We start from the raw sequence: 25,405 nt of genomic DNA on the forward strand, positions 1-25,405 counted from the left end.
TGTTTGTTTTGTTGGGTTTTTTTGAGAGAGAGCTTTCCAACTGGCTGAAAGCTCAGAGGTTCAAGGTCTCCAAATGCATATCTGCTGCTGTGTGGGTTGAGAGTTTCCAGCTCTGGATTCTGACAGGGTAAGCAATCTGCTCTGCATTTCTCCATGCTAAGATGTGGAAATGACTTCACTGTTCCACATACTGTGGTTGGAAACATTAGAAGGATCCAGTGATTATGTCTGATTCATATATTTTTCAGTTTTCTTGTCCCTGTTCTCAGTCTGGGGCTGAGGACCCCAGACTTCTCTGCTCCTCAAGCAGGAGAAAGAGCATAGCACAGTAGCTGATGATCACAACTGTGATTAAGGCATTGCATTACCTCTGTCTTGCCACAACATGTCAGTATGATCACGTATATGCTTCAGCCACACTTCTCTATAGTTCCTTGGTTTATTTAGAACACATTGCCTTGGGATTTAGCTGTTTTCTTTTCAGCTTTAATTTGTTTTCCAATCTGTGAAGTAACAGCTGCATGCACTGAGTAGAAATGTACCTCTTCGGAGAAAAGTAATGCAGACTTGTTTCAGGAATAAATCCTTCCTTTTTATACTTTTCTTTTAAAAGAGGAGAGTTTGAGTATTCATTTAAGGCTCTGTTCTGAAATGTACTTTTCCAGGACTGACCTCTGCCAAGCTAGGTACACTTATCAATGAAAAATGAAATTACACCCTGTGATTGTGGTTTGATTTTTTTTTTCTACTTGAAGTATTTGAATTGGGATTTTCTTTACAAAGTAATTCTGATTTTTCTATGGTAGTGAAATATTCACATCTGCTGTTTTTATGCAGACCATGGCTAAAATGCTGACCCTAAACAAGATGACCTGTATCATTGTGTGAAGTTAGCCTTTGGACTGTGAAAGCTGCCTCTGATTTTGGCACAGCCTACAGCAAACAGGCAATCTGTTCCTACTTCTGCTTCACAACCTCCCCAAATAACTGTGATACCACCCCAGACTTATGGTCATGCACACCCATTATCTCCAATACCACTCCCCAGTACCTGCTCAGTCCTTTCCTAAAACCAAGAGTAAATTGCTTTGTAAGGGTTAAACACCCCTTAAAACCTCCTGAGTCATGAAAGGCAGAAAATGCAAAATGGCCACGAGGAAAGAGTGGACATCTCACTCTTTTCCCCTACTTTGCCACTGAGTTTGCAACTGATAATAGTTTTAGGGAATTCTGTCTTCTCCAAATCCCAAGGATGCCCTAGGACTTGAACACACTGGCCCAGCTGTCTTTCTCTTGTAGAGTTTGTCCATGCTGTTCTCCAGCTGAGTGAAATGTTTTAAGGCTGGAAGGACATAATCTGCAAAGGTCTAGATAAGTGCCTCAAAACTTGCTTCTACTTAAGAAATATTACATTAATACAGTATGTTTAATAATATAAGCAGCTAGTTTCTCTGTTCTGTTGTGCGTGCTTGCAGGTTGCTATCTGCATAGCGTGGGTGTAATGTCTTCCAGTCTCCTCTTTTGGTCTGCTGTTTGCATTACTTCAGTCTTCAGCTTGCTCAAGACTTGAAATTCATTAGAAATACTAGCACTGGTGCTTGGATCGTAAACATTAAACAGATGTTTTTAATCTTGACTGTTTATGGAGGTACACCCTGTTCTGCACTGTTCACCAGCTGAAATGAAGTGCAGGGTGGGAGTTAATATTCAGTTTCCTGCACATAAACCTCAGTGAGCTGTTTGGACCCTCACGATTACACAGCAGAAGTTTCTTGGGTGTTGTTTTTTTCTTTTCTAGCCACCACAGCAAGGAAACAAGGTGTTGTGAAGTGTAACTTGTGAAACTTGCACATTGTGAGCAGGAGCAGAGCACCTGGAGCAGAGAAGAGGCCTGATCCAAGGCAGGGGAGACTCTTTGTTCTCTTGTCATTATAATGCTGATGTGTCAGTCTCTGTTGGTAAAATCACAGGGCTGTCATTAACAAGAAGCTGAAGGCGACTGGAACAACCTCAACTCGTAAAGTAAGACTGACGAGTGTGCAGAGCAATGTCCTCTTTTTACCTCCTGCCTCTGATTACATGTGTATGCTGCATTCCAGGCAGGATCATTGAATATTATATATTGAATTATATTGCTTTCAGAGAAATAGCATCTCATTAAAAGCATTCCCAAAGGATACTGATTACAGTATGAGCTCTGACTGGATGTGTTAGATAAAGATTGATCGGAGCTGTCAAGGACAATTTCCATTCCTGTCCTATTCCAGGAAATTTAGACATGTCATTGGAAATCTCACAGCCTGGAAAATTAAGGACGTGAGGGTTTTTTTCTCCCAGAGAATCTTATTTTTTCACTCAAAACCCAAAATGCTATGAATGATGTTTTAATAAGTGGCATCTTTTCCTCTCAGCAAAGTTCCAGTTTTTCTTTAGAAATATTTTCCTGGAAGTATTTTCATTGATATTCTCCATATGCAGGACAGAGGCTTATGGAGGATCAGCTGAAGCTTCTATGCTATTCAGATTGCCCTACCCTGTCTGACTTATTTTGCCACTTTACCCCATAAGGTAACTGGCTATCCTTGGACCTTGAGAGGTCATGTTTCCTGCCTCAGATCACCAGGTGTTGGTTACACCGATGCAAGGCTCTTCTGTTTGGTCAGATTCCTAGCCTCACTCTGAAAAGTTACTTTTCCTGCTTCCTCTGGAAGTAGCAGAATTGTTTTTGTTGTAACGGTCAGTCATGGTAAAAACACAAACGATATAATGTTCCTTTAGATAACCGATGGTAATTTGAGTTGGTGCTTTCAGCTGTCTTTAATATACAGCAGTTATAAAAATTTGGGAAAGTATCTTTTCCCAGCCCAAGCCAGCTGTCCTCCGATGCATCACAAATACTGTGTTTGAACACACTGAAAGGATCACACAGCTGCTGTAGCTCTTGCTTATTTGTGGCTCTGGTTCTTTTTTGAGGTCATAGCACAGCTTGTAGAGCAAGGAGGTGGATGACTGAAACATTCAGAATAACTGATCTCACTATGTCTCCCAGATGGATTTCCTAGTTCTGGCCATGTTCAACTCAGCTCTTCCCATTGCTTGTCCTTGATCCCAGCCTCTTGTGTTTTAAAATCACTCGAAGTTCATTGTGCTTTATAGCACTGTGTCTCCTGTTATTTCAGGGAATCTGTCTTTTTGTGGCAAACACCAGTGAGGAGCAAATTGGCAAGAAATAATGTCCTTGTCTGCTCAGGGATGGCATAATGACATATCTTGTGCAGCTGAAAGGATTTTACTATTTATTTTATAAGTTTCTGTACTTTTAGCATAAATTTTCATGATACTTATAAGAGTGGAGCAATATTTCATTGAATGAGAGAATCAGCTTCAAGCAAGTATTCAAAATGAATGTGATAAAAAGAAGTACCAAACTGGGATCTCAATTTTTGAAGACTCTTCACATTCATTTTCCAGAGTTTCACTCATCCTACTCCATTTTCCACAAGATCATTCAAATTTAAAAGTGATCATTCAAATACAAACCAAATCATTCAAAGGCAAAGAGAAGATCCTTAGTACTAGAAAGGCTACTGTGCCCGAGGTACCCTGCAACTCCAGTGTGCATATCAACATTAGCTCATCTGTATTTCATCCCCATAACCAAGTTTTCTCTTCAGATTTGTTAATGTAACCCTACAAATCAAAAGCACATGATTTCAGGGTCCAGCTTATGCCTGGTAAATATCCCATTAGTAGATTACAGTAGTATTTCAGTGGGTGGAGTAGAGCTCCAGTTACTCAAGCACAGATGTCATGTGCATGACTTCAGCTGCCACCCCCAGGATGTGAGGATCTCATGCAGATCTCTCACTGTATCTGTCAACCATGTATGAATTTCTCTCTCCGGCTTTAGAAACCTTTTCTGTAATGGCTCTTCTCCCTCTAAGGTTGCTGCTGAAATATCTGAAATGGTCTCTCTGATCAGAACACATCTATGTTGTGTCCTTATGGGTATATCTTCTCCTTCACTATGGACACATATGAAATAGTTTTGCTCCATAGAAATATGTGTCTCCTTATCCAAGGCAGAAACTGCCTAATGTCTGTGTTGTTCATGAAATTACTTTGCTCCTATTTTGTAGGCTTGTTGAAATACATATTTCTGCTCTAATGCTGCTTCCCAGCCTCTGTCTATGTGCACTTTCTTTCCTTTTCTGTCTTTTTCAGTAGTTTCTTCTCCCGGTTTGTGGCTCTGAGTCTCATTTCACTCAGGGCACAATTTCACAGACCCTCTGAAAGTGTTTAAGTTTGAGTTAACTAAGACAATGCTATTGTTTATATATTTTTTTCTGATATCTTTTAGGAGCTTTATTCTTCCAAATGCAAGAATTTATATTAAAAAGTTAGCCTAGAAATAAGACCGTAGCCCTATAACAAACATGTTCTTGTTAGTTATTCAACAAACCCAGTGTCACCTAACAAGCAATGTTAAAAAAAATACTCTTCTGTTGTAAAAAATGAAAAACAATAGCTTTCTTGGAAGTTGGTATAATTTGTGATTTCTTACACCCAAAAAAGAAAAAAAAAAAGTATTAGAAGGACATTGCCTGAAATAAATAAATTAACTTCATAACAATTTTCCTGAAGCTCTTTTGTGGGTATAACAATTCATTTTGTGGCTCTTCATTGTCATCCCATTCCTGTGTTTAAATGTAAGGACATTTCTGAAGAGTCTGGTCCTCAGTGTGATACTCCTGGGCTGCATTTTGTCATTATTAAGGGTGTTTAGGCAACTCATCATCAGGGCCCCAGTGCCTTAGAAAAGAGCAAAATGCTTAAAAATTTAAATCTGTCTTCAGTATTTAGCTCAGATGATGAAACTTTTCCAGGTATTCCTTTCCTTGTAAGCATCAGGGCTCAAGCTTCCTATTTATGCCCATCTCAAGCCAAAATTTTGGTAGCAATGACTTTTTAAACTAAGTTTTCAGTAGAGTAAACATGTAACACAATAAAACAACATGTGACTTCATAATTTTGGAATTACATCTAAAGGTGTTTTTTTTTTTTTTTTTTTTTTTTTGTTTTTTTTTTTTTTTTTTTTTTTTTTTTGTTTTTCTTTCTTTCTTTCTTTCTTTGGAAACCTTTTGCAAAGGATTCTGAAAACAAGTTGCAAAAGAGACTGTAACTTTCCTGATCATGAACACCAATGTAATGTTTTCCCCTTCCCTTCTCTGCAGAAACTACCCTTGTGTCCTGTGTCCTTTGTGACAAACTAATACTCAGGAGTTTGAGATTTCTCCTTTTATTTATTTTTTTAAGACCGGTTTTACAGATTAGTAGCTTTAATCTTTGTAGCAAACAAAGATTAAACAAAGCTGTTGAAATCCAGCAAAAACCCCACCTCTATATGATTAATTCCCTGCAGTCTGGAGTACTTGCTAATGTCTAACAGATCTGTGGCAAAAGCCAATGTCATTTCACAACAGAAACAGAAATGTTAATTTTCCTGCTTCCGACCACCCTGCGCCACAAAGTGGTTCTTAGCTGAGATCAAGCCACGTAAGGGTGTAAACCCCAGGTCTACATCTGATTAAAGCAGATACATGGGAGGTATGAACAGGACTGGCCAGATGCTGCACCATATGATAAACACCAAGGACCATGGTTTCCTATAAAACTGGGCATTTATATGGTACAGCTGGCTATGCATAATCTTCTCCTAATTTATAAGGCTGGAGCATCTGGTTCATTGCTGTAGCTCTATCAACTTTTCTGGAGGCCTGTTCTTGAATTTCTGGTAGCTGGATATTGCTCTTCTGAGTTCCAGCAGGATGGGAAATTGAATCCATTTATAGTAGGAGATCAGATCTTATTCTTCCTGGCAGATCAGATATGTTCAGGCAAAGTCATGAAAGACAGAAGGGTAGGTCCTTGTGGGATGGGTTCCACTTCACAACAAAATCCACAATTGCAAACTCTAAAAGAAATAATATCTATTTCTCGTTGGCAGGACCCTCAGCCGTGACAGAGAGGCTTGGCCACATGAGGCCCTGGTGACAGGCTGTGGTTGTGACTGCAGACATCCCTCAATGACGTGGCAGGTGAGAGTTCACAGAATAGGTCTCAAGTCTTGCTTTTTTTACACTGCTTGATCTTTCTCTCCCAGTGCCATGGCCCTAGAAGTCAGCATTTCTCTCTTTCCTAAATAGAAGCTGGCACTTGGTTAGAAAATGCCTGCTGTGTAAGTGACTAAAATAACAAGAAACAAATGTTTTCAGCTGGGTCTAGCAAACTTTTTGCAAGAAGGAGCCAAGCAAACAATGTGAAAGCATCCTGAACTGAATGGTGTGCACATGCACAATCCCCTGTGGAGCTGTGTGCAGCCTGGGCAGTTCTAGAGACGTGGACCCACAACAGACAGTTTGCTTGTGCCCATGAGAAGAAAGAGAAAGGAGAGCTAGAACTCACTCTTCCAGGTATTTCCAAACTGACTTGTCAGCAGGAAAGTCCCAGTTATAGTTAAGAGAATTCTTTCTCCATTCCACCCTTGTGGAGTCGTAAACAGCAGTGCAGCATGCAGTCTAAGGCACAATAAGTTGTTTTTTAAAGTTACAGCATTGCCAAGTCTATCTAGAAGCTGTGAATGCAGATCCCTCAGCCTTAGAGGAGAAAAAAATACAGCACCAGTCATTCTAACAAACCCTTCCCCAGTAAAATTACGTGTCAGAACAGCACTGAAAGAAAATTTGCATTTAGAATGGAAAGGGAAAATTTGCTTTTGCAGAACATCATGGGGCTGGCAGTAATAAATCATGGTACTATCAGAATGGAAGTGGATTCCTGCAACTCTTGCACTGCTTTCTGTAAGCCTGTGTTGTTGCTGAGGAAGTGAAATCTGGTTAGCCCACAACTTAGCACACAACTGTGCAAGACTTCTTTACATCTTTTATTGTGTTTCCCAGCATACAAGCTGCACATTTTTCGTAATTCTATCAAATCGGAAAAGTTTCAAATTTCAAATATCTTCATAGACTCTTAGCATAGTAGCTGCTATATTTCTAGATAGGTCTGAATGCTTCAGGTACTCGTATGATTAAGCCTCTTCTTTTCTCTCTCTCTCTCTTTTTTTTTTTTTTTTTATGTTTTCTATAAAACAGTTTTATCCTCTGCATCTGACATAGGTACAGTGTCTGGAATTGTCAGAATCTGTTTTCTGATAAAGATTTATCTTTGTGTAATGATGGCAACACCAACTTCCCAAAGGAAATAAGTGAATTTGAGAAAAAACTTAAATTACTAAGGATACTGTTTTCAGGCTGTGATAACTCACAGGTCAATGAAGGCTGTGATAACCCACTGCTGAATACAAGATAGACTATTTTTTATTCTTAATTGTTTGCCTGGACAGTTTTTCTGGCCAGTGCAAGATGGGCAGCAGGATCTCACACTTGTCTTGGGACCAGGTATTGCACAGAGATTTAAAGGCTTGTTTCTCAAAAAAGTCTTACCTAAATAAAGAAACTCTGGGATATGAGTGGGCAAAGCGACTGGAATAATTGAGAAAGGAGCAAAAAGGAAAATGTGGTGAAAGAAATCTGATTTTATGGACCAGATGTGTGGATACAGCTGGATGTCTGCAAACCTAGTTGTTCAGATATATCATGTATTAGAATCAGGTGGTGGAAATATTTATTATGTAATGACCTCCTTTATTTTGTTAAAGGCAAGAGTGACCAGCATTAACTTCCTTAAAGACAGCCTCTTCCCAAATGCTTGCTGCCAGCATCCTGATACAGCTCTCATCTCTGATGCCTCCAGGGGAGGTGCTAGTGACAGACTATGAAAAATGTTTTGGATATGGCTGAAGAGAACTCAAGGTCTATTATTTAAACTGAATTGATCCACCTTTGTGCACGTGAATTAAGGGAAAAGTGGAGAGTGATTATGTAGCTGGGACGTCCATTTTTCCCAGGGCTTGCTTTGCCCTTTTGTGTCTGGGCCACTTTCACCTCCTCTCATTTAATCTGCAGTAACAGAACACAGTTAAGTACTAAGATTCTCCTTAATTACAGACCTTGCAGATCTGAAAAAGCTATTTCACCTCTCCCTCCTGGCGTGGCTTAGTGAGTCACTACCCAGACCTTGCCTAAGCAATTTTTTCCCTTGTATGATTAAGGGCTAAAAGCATTAGAAATCAAAGGTAACAGTCAGCATTCAGTCACCATTTACTGTGAAAGGGCTGAAATAGAGGTCACAGGACCACAGAACTCTTAGGTCAGAAAGGGACCTCTGGAAATCATTCAGTCCATTCCCTCTGCCCAGGCAGGGCTACCTAGAGGTGACACAGGAATGTGTCCAGGTGGGTTAGAATGTCTCCAGAGAGGAAAACTCCATTACTTCCCTGGGCAGACTATTTCAGTACTGTCCCACCCTCAGTGTAAGGAAGCTTTCCCTCATGTTGAAGTGAAAGTTCTTGTAGCCTATGGCTATTCCTGTCACTGGACACTGCTGCAAACAGTCTGGCACCATTCTCTTGGCACCCACCTTTGAGATATTTACATACATTCATGAGATCCCTTCTGTCTCTTCTCTTGACTAATAGACTCAACTCCCTCAGATGCTTCTTACAAAAGAGATGCTCCAGAACCTCATCATCTTTGTGTTTCCCCGCTGGACCATCTCCAGTCACATCTTGCCTTTCTTGCACTGTGGAGCCCAGAAGTGGACACAGCACTCCAGATGTGGCCTCACCAGGGCTGAGTAGAGAGGGTCAGGACCATCTCCCTTGACCTGCCTGGCCACACTCTTCCCAATGCACCCCAGGATACCATTGGCCCTCCTGGCCACAAGGGCATTGCCAGCTCATGGTCATCCACCAAGACTCCCATGTTCTTCTCTACCAAGCTGCTCTCTAAGAGGTCAGTCCCCAGCCTGTGCTGGTACTTGGGGTTTTTCCTCCCCAGGTGCAGGACCCTGTACTTGGCCTTGTTCAACCTCATTAAGTTTCTCTCCACCCAATTTTCCAGCCTATCAAGGTCCCACAGTTTCACAGCCTTCTGGTTTATCAGCCACTCCCCACAGTTCTGCTTCATCAGCAAACTTGCTGAGGGTCTCTTTCCTTTAACTCTTTCACAGAATGGAACAGAGGATCTGGACTGTTTTAGTTTACATGCATTCCTGGCTAATCACATTCTGGTTTCACTGTCCAAAATATTATGTTGAGGGTACTATGAAGACACTGTGAGCATGGAATTGCTCCTGTATTGCACTTTTCTTATTTTAAAGAAAGGACACTTTTTTCATTTTCTATTGTAATCATTGTAGAAAACATAAAATACCTGAAACTTCTATTTTATAGGTTGTATTTTAATTTCAAGACCTAAAATACAAAACTCCTAGAAGCAATCTTAAGGATATTTCCACAAAGACTTTTTTCATGGTTTTATTTTTATATTACAAGTCTGTTTCCTTTGAAAATGCAAATATATACCACCATAAGTTGTAATACAAGACATACAAAGAACCCTTGACCTTCATGTAGCATAAAATGATTGTGATGAATCAAATAACTTGATGCAGCAAAGATTAGTTTTAAAAGTTTCCAAGTATGTATTCCAGATGGCAGATGTTGATTTACAGCTGGACCTGTGATGGAAGGCATCTTCTACCATTATCCCTGTAATGGGGAAGAGAAGAGAATTGCTGCTGGCATGTGCATTTAAGCTGGGTGGTATTAAACTGAACTGACATTCAACACATGCCATTCACCTGCATCTGTCCTGTCCCTCTGCAAATTGTTTGGAAGTCCAGCTCTAACCTGAGTTTCCACCTCTTTACAGTACAGGGAAAGCAAAAAGAAAAAAAAAAAAAAAAAAAAAAGAAAAAAAAGAAAAAAAAAAAAAAAAAAAAAAAAAAAGCAGGAAAGTCTTCTAGAAAGTGACTCCCGCCTTAGCCTAAACCCACTGACCAAAATTCAAGAGACACCAATGATATGTGTCATAATTTGAAGCAGAACAAGGGAAACTTCTAAATGGTTTTAGGGTACAGAACTGAGAACAGAAACCCAGGTTAAAACTGATGTTTTTCCAGTTTTCTTCTGTTACCCCAAATCTGAGCTTGCTAAGGCAAATTCCAATGAAGTCAAGTTTGGGTTAGGTCTTTGAACTCTCCATGTCTTTGCACCTGAAAGGCAGGATTGATAGCAAATCTTTTGGCTAGGTATATGATATGTGACAATAGTCTAGTGATTGATAGAAGTAAAAGACCAGATTTTTCAGATCAGCTAATGGAGATAATTCTTGCATTTTGGCCCATGGGAACTCATGACATTTGATAACTGATTTATTTTTAAACACACTACACAGAAGAGTGGCCATGAAAAGGGGACAGGCTAATTTTAATTAATCTATCAGATCAATTCCTGAGCAGAAAAGGCTGGCAGCACTTGTAGGAGAATTGCATGTTAATAAAGTTGGAGATCACTCACTTTTCTAATTAATTATTACTTGACAGAAAAAAAATTTGAAAGCCATGCTATATATAACTATTTAACTATACTATGTACAACTGTTTAAAGAAAGGGAAGAAGCAGATATTTCTGAGGACAATGCCAGTGTGCAAGTAATTATCTATCCCATTCCTCTAATCATCTTGGCCTTATCATTCTTACAGCTGTGTATCTGAGATTATGTAAGTATTCCAGCTAATATTGTCATGTGGGATGGCAGTTTCTATGACACACCTTTTTCTCTACTTTTGGAGAGTTATCTGCCTTTCGTGAGGAGATAGATTTTGGCTTCCAGAGTCATCTCCAGTTTCAACCAGTGACTTACCTGTCTCAGAGGTGCCATCCCTGTCACTGCAGCACGGTACATTGCCTGCTGCTGTAGGCACTGCTGTGGTCCAGCATTGGCATGTACATTTTAGCCACGATGCAGTAGCTGACTCCAGGCCTCAAGTCTTGTATTTCAATAACCTTTTCCTTCCCTTCGTACACCAGGACCCTGTGTTGCTTCACACAGAGTGGAGAAAAAAAGAGCTAGTCAAGTACATTTCCCTAGCATGTGTGTCTGTGAGTAAAGCTTGATGAGAACAGAAGATGCAGAACCACACATGGACTTGCATAAACCCAACAGCATTAATAACTTATTTATGCTTTATAAAGAAAATTCCCTCCCCCCTACCAAATTCCTCTCCTGTACCATTTTTTAAAAATAGGTCATAGATTTAGAAGTATTAAGCTGATGGAAAATAATACAGGGAGGAATTACTACTCGATTCAATCAAATTCCATTCCTGAAAAGTAAGCCTACTTTGTTTTCAAACACTTGCACAGTCATTGCTGCTCTCACAGTTCCAGAAGAGATTTTCAACAGTAAAACAAGTGCCCACAATTTTCTGGCTTTTCAACAGTAAAGGGTTCATATCTATATGTACTCTTACCTCATCTAGCAAGTTGTTAATTATGAAGACTTGATACAGCAGATCATAATAATTTGTCATTGGTATTGTGCTGCCTCTCTTCCTTCTATAAGGAGAACGTGGAGCCTGGAGCTTTACTGTTATGGATTTGTTGCTATGAGCCACAGTTACCATTGGAGGTCCTATCACAGCTATGGAAAAAACCCCAAAGCTATAAACACAATTATTGATTATTAATATTTCCTAGAATGCAATTTGAATCTATTCAACAAATCTTCATGTTACCAATTATATACTATGCTGTATTTACTCCTCAAGTGACACTCTGTAAATTCTTACTTCTTGGTGTTTATTTGGTTTGGCTATTGTTATTTTGGAGGTGACGTTTCCTGTGTTTGTAAATCTATCTTTGAGCCAAAGTTTTTAAAATCCCTTAGAGCTGATATCGTTAAGTGCTGACTGGTCAAGCAAAATTCCAAAATTGCCCTGATTTTGTTTTCCCCTTGTATTTGTCTTTGTGCTTGGACTGCATAAAACATCCATTTGAGCCATTTCAGCTATGGCAAGGATGCAGTTTATATCATCACTTTCAAATATTTTGCAATCGGCTTGTTTAGCAAGCTAGTGCCTGCATACGTGTGTGTGTGCAGCACCAGAAATGTGGGGACACAGGGCAGCAGCTGCCACACAAATCTCTCCAGGAGGAGGAGGTGGCACAGGTAAAGATGTTCTGGTTTTGCTGCAAGGTGCTGCCTTATGTCAAAGCCTGTGGTTTCATCTGTGCAGAAAGCTCAAGGTAGTTTGCACTTCAGGGCTGTGAAGTGACCCACACTGACAGTTTGATTTTGCATTGGCCAGTGTGAGAAAATGGGTTAATTCCAGGTGAACTAACTCATAGGTAGAGTGCTACTGTTCAGTGTTTGGGCAGTCCTCCATTTCTAACATATTGTGCACTATAATGACAGTGCTAACCAGAAGCTTTACACATGTCCTTTCTATGTCCTTTCCTGCAGTCAGGATAACACATAAATGTGAAAAAACTAGTGGCCACACACCACACAGCTCTGTTCTCTCTTCTCCCCCCAAAGAAAAAAAAATGCTTCCTTTTTTATTGTCTTGATTCCTGTCCTTCCAGCAGCTCCAAAAATGCCTGAAAATAATTTGTGTATTTCCATGCCCAGAGGAAAAGGTTGAATTAAAGAGATCTTTTGATCTCCTAATTACTGGTAAATGGCTATTTAGCCATAATTGCTTGGCTTTCAAGTGTGTGGAGAATTACTTTGGCATAACACTTCACCTGAGAGCTATTGACTCACTTCTTCACCACAGCTTGGTGGCTAGAAAAGGATTACTCATGTTTGCAAGCTGTGAGCAGAAATGATGCCTTCCATGCCGTGGAAGATCAAACTCCTTCCTGGGGGACATGTATGTTTGCACTTACTTTCTCGCCAAGGAGTGAATCTGCAGCTGAGACTCCAGCTGGAATAGACACCAGCCCAGGCTGCTCTCACTCTGCTGTAGTAAGGCTCCTGGATGTCAGAGGTCTCATGTGTTAGGTCACAGATATGGCTTGAAATCCCCCAGCACTCTTCTTTGTTTTGCCATGTGCTCTGCCCATACCTATGGAGAAAGAGGAGGAAGGATGTAAACTTTAGGGATCACTGGCTGTGTCCATGCAGATTCTTAGCCATCTGTTTAACTCTCGTGGCACTGACAAGTATCCTACCAAGGAAATTACCTGCCTTCAATTTGATAAGTGAAGGTTGGTGTCATGGACATTTGGGGACTACAGGTTTCTGTCTTTTCTGAAAGAAATCTAAAGCAGAGACATGGCTCACCAGCCCTGTAGGAAGCCACCTCTTTATTGCCCCGTGGGAGAGGTGGGCAAGCTTCAGCTTAGTGTGTCCAATGATGGGCAGAATACTGGATTTCACCAAACAATTTCTCAAGGGCAATAATGATTTCAGGCACTCACCAGTGTGCCAGGGGTGGGAGCAGACCCTGAAGACCAGCCCCTAATGTTGCCTCAATCTTTCCATGCAAGGCACCCTGAGGGAGTGCCATGGGCAAGGTAGGCTACTGAAATTCCTTAAAAGTTATTACAGAAGAACTTGACCTACCTAAACCTTCTTGAGGCAGGTGCCTGGACCCAATGATTTTCAGAGGACCCCTGCAAACTGTATTTTGCTTCAAATTCTTGGTCCCATGAGGGTGCAGAGCTTAGTGCTGTAGGTGCTTATTCCTTGCCTGCCTTATACTGCTTGACTGCACCTCATGGGATTGATAAGTGCAAAAACAACTGAGAGCTGGGAGCCAAGCAGGACATGGCTGTTCCCCAGGAATGAGAGCACCCTGTCAGCTGAGAAATCATTTTGATGTGCCCAGCAGGGCTAAGCTCCAGCAGAGTGGGAAGCCTAGGTACTTACACTTTATACTGCACAAAGTAGAGCGCATCTCTCGCCTCTTTGGCCCACCCAGGCTGCCAATGCAAAGTGGTGTTGAAATTTAACGAATGGAACTCTACCTTCTGTGGCTTAATCGAATCTTGCAGGTCTTGGTTCTCCAAAACTAAAAGCGCTGCAGATAAGAAAGAATGATAACATAATGTGTTTGTCACAGGCACACTCCTCTGTGTTGGGATCAGAGGGTATTGATACAGACCGTTTAGTTTCATGACTAGCAGACCGCAGGGAAATTAAATCTCCTGGATCCCACGCTCAAAACTTTCCAAGCCACAAAATCAAGCATTTACAGAAGAAACATTTAGAACTATGAAAGGAATACTTTTACGTGGTCTAAGTCTTTGGAGGAGGGTTTTTTTGCTGTTTGTTTTGGGTTTGTTTGTTTGTTGTTATTTTCTTTTTCTTTTTAATTTTTTGTTGGTTTGTTTGTTGGTATATTTTCCTAAGTGAGTTTGCTGCTGTGAAAGATGCCTCCTGCATATCCCAGGAAACAAACCCTTTGCATCTATTCACAGATCCTACAGTAAGAAGCCCCATCAATACTTAAAAGTCAATACTCAAAAGCCCTTTCCCTCTACTCCACAACTCATCTTTAACCTGAAGAGATTATAGTTCTTTTAATTGTTGCCACAGTCATGTTTACCAGCTCCTGCCTAATAGACAACCTGAAATTCACTGCTTTTCCTCTCTATACCACTGGAAAAGCTGTCTGACAGTTTTCAAGATCACCTCTTTTCAAACTGCAATATTACTACAACAGATTCAGTTCACAATCTCTCTGAATCATTCAAACCCTAATATTTTCATGGGTTTTGCAACCCAGATGACAGCAGCTTTTACCCTGGCATATCACAGAATCAGATAAGACTTTACTGGCTGAACTGAAACTGGTAATACAGCCATGAAAAATCTAATGGGCAACACATTAATTTTATCTGCATTTCAGAACCTGGAAATATAAAATAATAAACTAATTTGAAAGTGACTGGCTTTTGAAACTCACAAAAGAATACAGAGATTTCTTGACTCATCTATAAGTTCAATAACAAACCCTGTCCTCCCACCCCCACCTCCCTTCCCATACATGAAAAGAGCAACAAGCCCTTACTTACAAGTTGTCTCATACTGAAGCAGATGCATCAGGAAGCAGAGGAAGGAAAGCATGATCCTCCTCATGCTTAGGAGAGCAGCTCCATGACTGAAAAGCACCTCTCTTCCTCTTGGGCATGTCTTATGAGGAAGTAATTGTTAAGCTCTCCAGAGTTCCCCTTATTTTCAGTGGTTTCCAAATTCCCCGGTTTGGCTTTGGTTTAATTTAGCTGGGAAACATATGAGTAGCTCTAAATTAAACATGAGCAATTTTTCTTTCTTGGCAGCTGTGATCATGCAGAGTTTGGAACTAATTATGAACCAAGCCATTATGAAAAAGGTCCTTTTTTTAAGACACTAATTCCCAGATGATGTCTGCCAATGTTGCTTTATCCCATAAATTTGTCACAGAAACTTTCTCACTTGCTATGCTAAGATTTTTAATATTTATTTGTTTATTTATTTATTTTCAGCTCACTAGTTGCTCAGGGCTGAAGAACACAAGAAATATTGCTCCAAAGATATGAAAGACCCACCCAAGGGATGTGCTCTGGTTTTATGGACTGCCTCTGGGCCAAAAGCAAGAGATGGACTTTGCAGGTGTGTTGGTGGCAGGACATCATCTAGGGGCCTGTCATTGGAGGAACGAGGGGCTGTGAAATCGCTTTTGGCTGTTGGGAAGCACGTTCAGCCCATGCTGGCTGTGAGGGAGATGCTGGGAAGCTGGGGAAGTTGCAGGTCTGACAGCTTCCAGACATAGATTAAGATGGTGAGCCCAGCCCATAGGGCCAAAGTGCCACTCTGGGTTGGACTTTCAGACTGCCCGGAATCCTATGCCCCAGCTGGTGCAGGTGTGCTGCAACACTGTCTGCACAAATATTGTCATTTGTCAGTGTTATCCTCTGGATCCTGCCTGCCCAATATGTCCATCGCTACAAGCTTAACTCCAGGGTTGGGGCTGGAGGATGGGGATGCTTTTCATGAGGATGCTGGGGCTTCCTCATGAAAACAATCTCACTTTGTGCTTACAAATGCTTTAATGCCACATGCACCTCTGCCTGGTGGGAGATGAGTTTTGTGCTCCTGGGATGTATGGAAAGCTCAGACAATTCAGTTGCTGATGGTGAATGTGGTGCTACTGCCCAGCCTTGCCCCTCACTCTTCCCTCCCCAAAAGCTCCCCAATGCTGACACCCACTGGTACTTCACTGCTCTTGCACTAGTGCGATTAAGCAAAAGTCAGGATGCATTCTCTTTGCAAACTCATGATGATAAGCAAGAGGAGAAAAATGCTATTTTTTTTTTAATGTGCAGCCCTGTGTAACAGCCTCCACAGAAGGAGTAATGGATGTGAAGACTACCTGTCTGCAAACTAAAAATTGTAATGAAATCATCTTTACTTTGGGAAAACGTGGACTGAAGACTTGTCAGGTCAAAAATGTGCAAGTTCTGGTTCAAATGAACTTATTTAAAGGCCACCATTTATACTGGACAAACTGAATAATGTCTAGTCAAGAAGCTGACCTCGGTCAGATAGATGGGCAGAGGGTCTCAGTTCAGCTGACCACCATACCTCGTTATACTAGCACCAAACCTGCAGCATATATAGTAAAATGCTAACTGTGTAGCTCTGAATAATGAATTAGGTAAACCAATTAATGGAATTAAAGAACTGAGAAAAAGCAAAGGAAAAAAAAACCCACCAAAATGAAGGCAGAAGTCAGAAAGTCTATCTCTGGCTGCAGATTCTTCATCTATCCATTTCCCAAACACATCTTCAAAATCCAGCGACCTTTAAATATTTCCTCACATCAAATTCAATTAGTATTTAATCATGTTATATGAGCTCAAGTACGGGAATAGGGAACCTTTACAAACCAATCAATAGACTGAAAAGTCATCAGTGTTTGGCCACAGGTCATGTATTTATTTACTTGAATTGTACACACCTTCCCATATCCTGGGAAGCAGCCCATTGCCAGGAGCTGAAATGTGGACCTTTGTCCAAGTTCTTTTCAATGGTAGTTCCTCCTAGGAAAGCAGAGCAGAGGGCAAGCCTGCCAGCACTAGTGGGTTTTGCTCGGAAAAGGCTGCTGTGAGATGTGGTGAAACGGGGCAAGAAGTGCCTGTCACATGGGGAAAGCCAGGGTTTCCTGTGCACTGCACTCTGATGGTGCTTTATCTACAGCTGCGCTCAGCATTCTGCAGTAATCGGTAACTCTTCACATCATTTCTGCTGTCATTGAAGCAGGTTGTTAGCACCTGTAACACTGTGCTACTCATCAGCCTCAGTCACGTTGCTTCAGTGCTTTGTGCAATAAAAATCACTACAGTTGAAGAAGGAGCAGCTGCACACACACTCACATGCAGACACGTGCTTACACGTATGTCTGGAGTCTCATAGAATATGTATATAGTGTATATAGTGCCTTTCAAAATGTAAACTATTGTGGAACACAGGGTGATGCACGCTGCAATACTATTTAAAATATGAGAACTTTTATAAACAATATTAAGGCTACTCTGAACAATACTTTATGAAGAAATAGAAAGTTTAAATGTATTACTTAGCCCAGCAGAATCCACATAAGTAGTTATGCTACTAGTTCATCCTAGCTTACATGGCAGCATTTTTCTTATCCAAACCATTGTGAAACAGTAGAACCGATATTTTTGTGAACCAGCATAGAAAACCATGGGTATGAGAATTTTTTCCATTGCTGGAGTAGAAACCTATCTGAATGCTGGATAAACAGCTTTCTGTCTCTTGAGGACAGATAATTGCTATGCAGAGGTCAAAGTCAAGTACATTTTTTGCTGAAAGCATTTGAAAGGACCACCTCCTTGTAATTCTTTTTTTTTTTTTTTCTTTTGCCCTTGAATGAGCTCTTTCCCATACATAAGAAGAGAAAATGCAACCTTGAAACTGCTACTGTAGCATGACCTTTGGCTTTTTAGTTGCCAGTCTGATATTTGCAGTGCATATGAGGGTGGGTTTTGCTTACATGCCTGAATGAGGATGTTGGAGGATAAAGAAAGCATACCCAAGGCATACAGAGAATACTTACAGTAACAGGCAGAGGCAAGGCAATTCCCTCTCATGTGTGGCATTTCACACAAAAATAAAAAGAGTGAGTGGTTTACATTACTCTAGACCTAAAGACTCTTAACAACTGGAGCCACAGTGTTCAGTCTTTTCTACAGAGACAGTATGGACTCAGAGGAAAACCTATTTTGGGAGGGGTTTTGGAGATCATCCAGTCCAGCCTCAGCATGGGGCTAGTGACAATTTTGTCCCACAGTTAACCAGTTTTAATGTGAATTTCCTTCTGCATATCTAGTGGGATTCCTCTGCTACAATTTATGACAGATGGTTTTTGTGGTTTTACTGGGAGCTTCAGACAAAAGTCTGCCATTTCTGCAAACGCTACAGTTGGCGATTAGATCTCTCCTGGGCACCACCTCTCCTGGCTGACGGGATCCAGCTCCCTCAGCTGCTTCTGTGTGTCATGTGCAGCAGGACAGCCCCTCACCAGCTCCGTGAGGACTGGGAAAGGGAATCACGACACTACACACAAAAATTAAAATGAAAGCAAAGAAAACCCCTACTGTCAGGCAGGAGGGACTTTTTGGAGTTCTCTTCTCTGTAGGAGGTATTGCATCACATGAGTTCTTACAGAGAAGTTTCTGAGGAAGCAACACAGACTTTCACTGCACAGTGTGTGCCTTCCCTACTTCCTGCCCACAGGTACAAATGTCATCTCTCACTGTTAAAGAGCTTGGGTCAACATTTTAAAGATGACAGATAGAAATTCCAAAGCTGTAGCTTCATCTATATAATGAGACTTTTGACCACACTAAGGATGAAGATTTGCTGAGGGCTCAAAACTAGCAAGTCATCATTTGCACATGCAGTATTGATTTAACAATGTGCAACATGCTGAATTGACTGGGAAGTTAGTAACCAACACTAACATTCATTAGGAACTGAAATTAATACCCAACCCCAAAACAGCTCCATGTCTTTTATTTAAATTACAAGTTCCCTTAAAATTTGCCATTTTTCTCACTTGCAAAGCCATAGAATTACATATTTTCCCACCACTAAGGAGTGCTGTAGCTTGTTTAAGCCCATTAAGACACACTTTTTAGGTTGTGGATCCCTCACCAAATCATCTGCAGACAAAAAACTTCCAACTTGGAGACATGTGAAATTAATATTCCAAAATTTGTCAGTTTTTCTTAGGTAGTCTTCAATCACAGTAAAGGTGCCAAGTGCTAATTCAGCCAACAGAAACCGCAGATAAAACTGGAGAGGTACATCACAAACATTGCTCATGCTTTCTTGGTCCACCTACCAAAGTAAAGAAAGGCTCTACTAAAGTAAAGAAATTCTGGTAGTAGTGCCAATGCTCTCTGGCACACTGCCACCAGGCAGCTGAGGCAACTCTTGAAATACTGGTAGTGTGGGTGGGATATGACCCACACACTGGGGTTTTGTTGTTGTTGTTGTTTGGTTTGGGGTTTTTTTGGCAGGGAGTGGTTCAAAGCCTCTGAATCTGATCACAAAGTCCTGTCCAGACCACACTGGGCTGACTCAGCACATCACACAAGGGCAAGGGGTTGGCAGGCCTGCACTTGGGAAAAGACACACACAACTGGGATGCCTGCCTCCACATTTGTCATCAAAAATTGGGCTGCAGAAGGAGCAAACACTTCTGGTAGCTACTTTGGGCAATAAAATGTGGAAAGATGCAGGCTCCACGGGTTTCCCTTGCCAAGGGAAAAGAGAAATAGAAGGAAGAGAAAAAGAGAAACTGCTTTTTACTCATCTCTTCTGCAAAGAGAAATTTGCAAGTATCACACTTTCTAGCCTGCGGCTCAGTTCTGTGATTGTCTTTTGAATTCTCAGTATCATTCTCCATCATCCAAAGAGTGCAAACTCTAGACCAAAAAGTTCATTCTTACAATAATCTATACCACTACCATCTCCAAATACCTAATGTATTTGTATATACACTTGTTTGACAGGCCTTTTTTGTTGTCCTTAATAAATACAATGTTGAAGATCTTGTGTAGGTAGTTATGCATTCAGGAATCAGTGTGCTGAGCTTTTCAGGACAGGACCCTTCACACTTAACTGGTTTTCACACTTCTCAGAGGTGTTAGTTTCGAGTCTATTGTAACATGACTGTTTAACCATTAAGATCACCCTGTGATTCTTAAAAAAGCTTTGTTTCATATTGTCTTAAATGAAGTTTGGTGTATCAGAAATAAAAAATGTTAGTTTTGCTGCACACTCTGAAGGAATTGACAAATTAATTCTTTGAAATTCACCATCCAAAATCGCAGTGCTTTATTGCAGTTTCTGTTTAGATTTGGGGGGTGAGTACATATTGGTACTGCATTAAAAGTTGATGTAAGGCCAGACTGACACCTGAGATGAAGCCATATGGAAGAAAGGACTGAGAAATGGCAAAGATGCTCTCTACCTCCTTGTTACCACTGCCCTCTAGCCATTCAGGCAAGCTTTTACAATCCTTACTTCCTTGTTATAATTATCTCACACTTAATCATATTTGCAGCAGGCTATCACAGGCCTCAACGCTAACAAACCCAGCAGCGGAAAGCACATACAGTTCCTGTCGTCAGGAATGGAACTGCACGTCCTCCACCCTTCCTACAATTAACTGAGCTGCAAAACAGTCATGCCCAGAAAGAAAAAAAACCCTATGTTTTTGTTCTTCTCACTCTGTATTTTCCATCTGAAAGGATTGTATTTACTCTCTTTGAAAGGGTTATTTTTGAAGGGATCTAAGTTTTTGAGTTTGTTATTCAAGCAATGTTGGCACACAGAAAAAGCTCTATCAGAGTCATTTCTCTTACTGCTGTACTGTGCACATTGCAAGGACTTGACAGCTGCAGGATTAATTTTGCAGGACACATAGCAAGCTGGCAGGCAGAACTTCTTGGTTTGCTTGTTTGCTCTGCTTGTAATGCTTTTCCTCTTTAAGCTGTGGCTGGACAGCAGAAATTGAAACGTCACACAAATAAGACTTCTGTGATCATTTAAACTTCTAATGAACAGTAACAAGTTTCAAGGAAGGCAGCTTTCCTTGCTCTGTAGCAATTAATCCATTCCAATGGTTTGACCATTTAATCATCATCCATAATTCTTAAATAGGACTTAAGGAAGCATTTCAAGTCAGAAGCAATAGGACTGGACTTAAGTTACTGCAGACTGCATCAACAGCATCAAAGGGCAGAAGAGAAGCTGCAATGCCAAGGATGAAGATGGTGAGTAGGATCCAGGAACCGGCTGCAGACAGCCACACACACACAGATGGGCCACACACATCTCCCCCAAAGAGTGTTTTGATTCTCAATATTGCGCAAACATACACCATGTAAGTAACATGAACTGAGAGAGCTACAAAAGCACACGTAAGTCTTCAGAACAAAAGTTAATGGTCATAATGAGGCAAGGAACCACATTTCTCTTTAGATTTTTTTTATTTACATATAAAAAAGTACAGTATTTACAGGAATTTCATAACAGATTTCAGCCCAATTACTGCATCCATTTTGAGACTATAGAAAGAGTATTAATAAACAAGAACTTCATAGTTAAAGGACTGAACTATTAAAAAAAATCACACTAAAGGAATCATACAGGTCATCTCTTCCTGAGATAAAAGGTACTTTGTACTCAGTTTGTCATTTTGGTTGTGTGTTTTTGCTTTTTGAGTTTTTGGTTTAAAAAGACTGCTGCAACTGTTAATTTGAACCAAGTAAATCTCTTACTTAATAATACTCAACTGTTTACATGGAACCACTTCAGAGTAACTGGTTTTTCCTAACCATGAGAAAAACAGGATTTCCCACGCAAGTTTCTTTTTGTGCAATCTTTTAGTGAGGGATTACATAAAAATACATGAGTCTGTTCCAGGCAACTAGGACTCTACATGCTATCTTGTTTCCGCAGATGTCAGTAGATTTGACTTTTTTTTTTTTAAACTACATTATTTACTTATGTGGAAAACCACACAAAAGCAGATTTGGTATTTCTATGCCAGCATACTGCCATGATACTTCATTGTTAATTGCAGATCTAATAATAAAAATTACAATGTTCACTCAAGAACAAGAACTAAAGAAGTTCTTAGAAATGTTGGCAGGTATGAGGCCAAAATTTGTGAAGTTCCCTTTCACAGGATATAATGCTTTGGAGTCTTGGATCATCATCCAAATCATCTTCAAGTGAGAGGAAAGGAGGAGTGCTAAGCAGCCAGGACAAGAATAAAAATCAGTTGAAAATGTTTGAAGTGGAAAAACCTTTTAAGTGTCATACTGGATAGCTGATAGTCCCATAAAAGGCATGAATATTAAATTATTTTGAATGTATAAATGTTAGGCACTTTCATATTCTGGATCAAGCTGCTATGTATGAATATTCAGAAGCTCAAGTAAACTACTTCATCACAAGAATATTAATCAATTAAACTAACTCAATTAGGTGAAAATGCATGGATAAATACTGCCTGACAGGTTCACAGCCAGATTGCTCAGATATTTGGTATTACAGAACTGCAAAAGCAAGACTAACTAGCTGTAGCTGGAAAGGCATTTCCATTCCCATGCCAAGAAATCCTCACACTGCAAGCTGCTGGACTGTAGTCAGAGATTACCACCAAGACCTGCCCTACTCCTAGGCTCTCAATACCACTACTGGCAACTGCTAAAACCAGGACTGGTGGTAACAGAGCTTACTGACCCAGAAACACATCCCTGTCTCACTGTAGCCTCACATTTTCAGCCAGACACAGCTAGTAAAAGAATCCTGTGCTTTGTGCACCCATAAACTTCTTTATTTCACAATTACAAAAGCTTTAAGCTGGCCTGAGCAATTCAAACATCTGAACTATCCCTGTGCCACACAGAAGACAGACTGCAGGGATGGTGCCAGTTCATTGGCTTTTGTATTTACAGTTCAGAAATTCTGATAAAAAAGTACATTTAACTTTGTTTTATTTCAAGAGCCGGTCTGTTGTACTTATATGTGATATACAGAAAGCACTCATACAGCTGTTCTTGATTTTCAGTTTCTAAAATAACACTGCTTTTTCAATACATGTGACTATCAGCATGCCAAATATTTCCCATAAGTTATGATATGTTTCTGTGTCATTTCTTATTGATCTTAACCATCACTGTTCTTAATGATATCCTAGCACCTGGCTGGGTCCTTTTACTCACATTTGACTCCACGCGACTTGAAAGATTGAGAAGAACGTACAATGTAGTTGTATTGCAGGGGTAGGAGAAAAAAACCTGAGCACTTGGTTTTAAAATGTGTCTATCTCCATTCCTCTTCCAGTGTGTCAGCAAAGGAAAATCTTCCAGAACGATGAAACACTTAGCTCACACAAATCTAAGATACTGAGTCTTAGTTCTAACAGCACCAAGGTTTCCTGATGCACTGTTAAGAATGCAAGTCTAATTTTTTTAAAAAATTACACGCTTCTGACAGAATCTGGGTTTTGAGGCAGATACATCAAATCCAATAACTGCCAGACATAATTCCTGATGTTCTTGGACAACATTGACATTTTATTTCTTTTTTTCTACAAAACTGACGGAAGGAAAACAAGCTACCAAGTGCAAGGTTAAATACTCTGAGCAGTTGCAAAGGAAATACTCAGCAAATTGTCTGGTTACAAACTTCTTCCCAAAAAACAAGATTAACTTCACAGTTTCTAATGCCCTCTTTATCCCTTCAGAGCCAAGTTTAAGTTAAACACTTCTCTGACATTTAGAAATTCCTGAGGTATTTATTGCAATTCCTAATCTCCAAACTCAGAAAGAAATTACATCAACTCCAATCTCTGCACAAGAGAGTGCTGCTGATCTACTTAGTAGACAGCCTGCTCAGAGCTTCAGTGACGAACCACATCACTACCTGGAAAGTCAGTTTAGTTGAAGTTTCAAGTGCAAGTAATGCTGATGTTCAAAAAGCCTTCTCGTAACACCAAGAGTGTTATTTTCTACACTTCTGCCATGGGGAGACCTACACATTAGTGCATCCTATGCAGTAAGTCACTAAGCACTGCCTTCTAGGAACTCAGCCCAGAACATGACATTGAAAAAGTTGCTGGGGAGTCTCACTGTGTTTAAATATAATGCAGAAACAAATCACAGCCAGCAAAGAATTACTAACTGGGCTTTCCATGACACCATAACTACAAAATTCACCTGCTTGATTTGGCTCTTCCTAAAATTATCAAAACCCTGCTAACCACTCTGTTACCTTCCTTTGAGTAGAGACGTGGAAAAATTGCTATTATCTTTAAATCTTTTGTATCACTTTGGTCAATATCTGATATATACAAGAACAGAAGCACTCCTGAAACTGCTGAATAAACTAACTTCACCTTAAGAATACTCATGCCACTGAGTAATGTAAAGGATAGAAGTACTATGACACTGGTTTTCCTTTAAAACCACCCGCTGTAACATGCTAACAATTCTGATAATCCTATAAAAACGTCTTTTAAAACTAATGCACAATTTTGTGTAAATGGACCAAATTGTACCCGTAAAGTGTTTTTTTCCTGAACTAAACTTCATTAATAATAGCTCTAAACATTTCCTACAAATACAAAATACCTCTCAAATCTTGATTAAAGGGAAATAAATGGATTGCATGGATTTCAATATAAAAAAAAATTAAATATAAAAATATAAAATACTTATTCCTCAGTTTTCAAAACTACAGTTTCTATGATACAAAATTCAGAAGGCTGTCAAATGACAATAAAACTTATGAAGTACAACTTAATCACACAATTTTTTTATTATCTTGAGACCTATTTTTAGAGGGTGATTTTATGTAGTTCATGAATTGTGTTATTAAAAGGGGCAGAAATGTCAGTGATTTTCATCTTGCTAGAAAACGTGCTTGGAAGAAGTTCTATTGATTTCAAATTAAAGAACATATTGCTCTAAAAATTAGGATTAAAATGTTCCAGAAGAAATTAGGCTTTTGAATTTTGAGGACATTTTCTAAAGAATTTGTGCAACCACCCATTAGACTTTTTTTTTTTTTTCAGTGATAATCAACCAGCTTGCTAATATATTTTGCCAGAATGTGACATGGTTACTTAAGGCACTAGGTGATCCAAATGGGTGCTGCTGTACTGAAGTTAACAGGAAAGACTACAAATAACTGGTACTTTCACAGAATTGTTAGGGTTGGAAGGAACCTCTGGAAATCATCTAGCAAGGCAGGGTCACCCAGATAAGGTGACACAGGAATGAGTTCAGGTGGGTTTTGATCATCCTCAGAGAGGGGGACTCCATGATCTCCTTGGGCAGCCTCTCCCAATCCGCTGCCACACACCCTCAATGCAAAGAAAAACTTCCTCATGTTGAAGTAAA

General features: G+C 40.1%; 1 protein-coding gene and 1 long non-coding RNA gene across 2 annotated transcripts; one reads left to right on the forward strand and one right to left on the reverse strand.

Moving 5' to 3' along the window:
* Positions 1-25,386, forward strand: LOC310907044. Its single transcript, XR_014589526.1, has 5 exons — positions 1-127; positions 6,008-6,098; positions 15,443-15,569; positions 21,153-21,265; positions 25,078-25,386. It is a non-coding gene; the product is annotated as an uncharacterized lncRNA (long non-coding RNA).
* On the reverse strand, positions 9,598-15,121 carry IL22RA2 (interleukin 22 receptor subunit alpha 2). The gene is made up of 6 exons (XM_083856871.1): positions 14,993-15,121; positions 13,845-13,995; positions 12,860-13,038; positions 11,440-11,609; positions 10,830-11,008; positions 9,598-9,673 (listed from the first exon to the last, which is right to left on the reverse strand). The coding sequence occupies exons 1-5, from the start codon at positions 15,054-15,056 to the stop codon at positions 10,853-10,855; spliced, it is 720 nt and encodes a 239-aa protein (XP_083712997.1). The 5' UTR covers positions 15,057-15,121; the 3' UTR covers positions 9,598-9,673; positions 10,830-10,852.
* Positions 25,387-25,405: the final 19 nt, after the last annotated feature.

Source organism: Zosterops lateralis, assembly GCF_965231275.1.
Source record: "Zosterops lateralis genome assembly, chromosome: 3".
NCBI lineage: Eukaryota > Metazoa > Chordata > Aves > Passeriformes > Zosteropidae > Zosterops > Zosterops lateralis.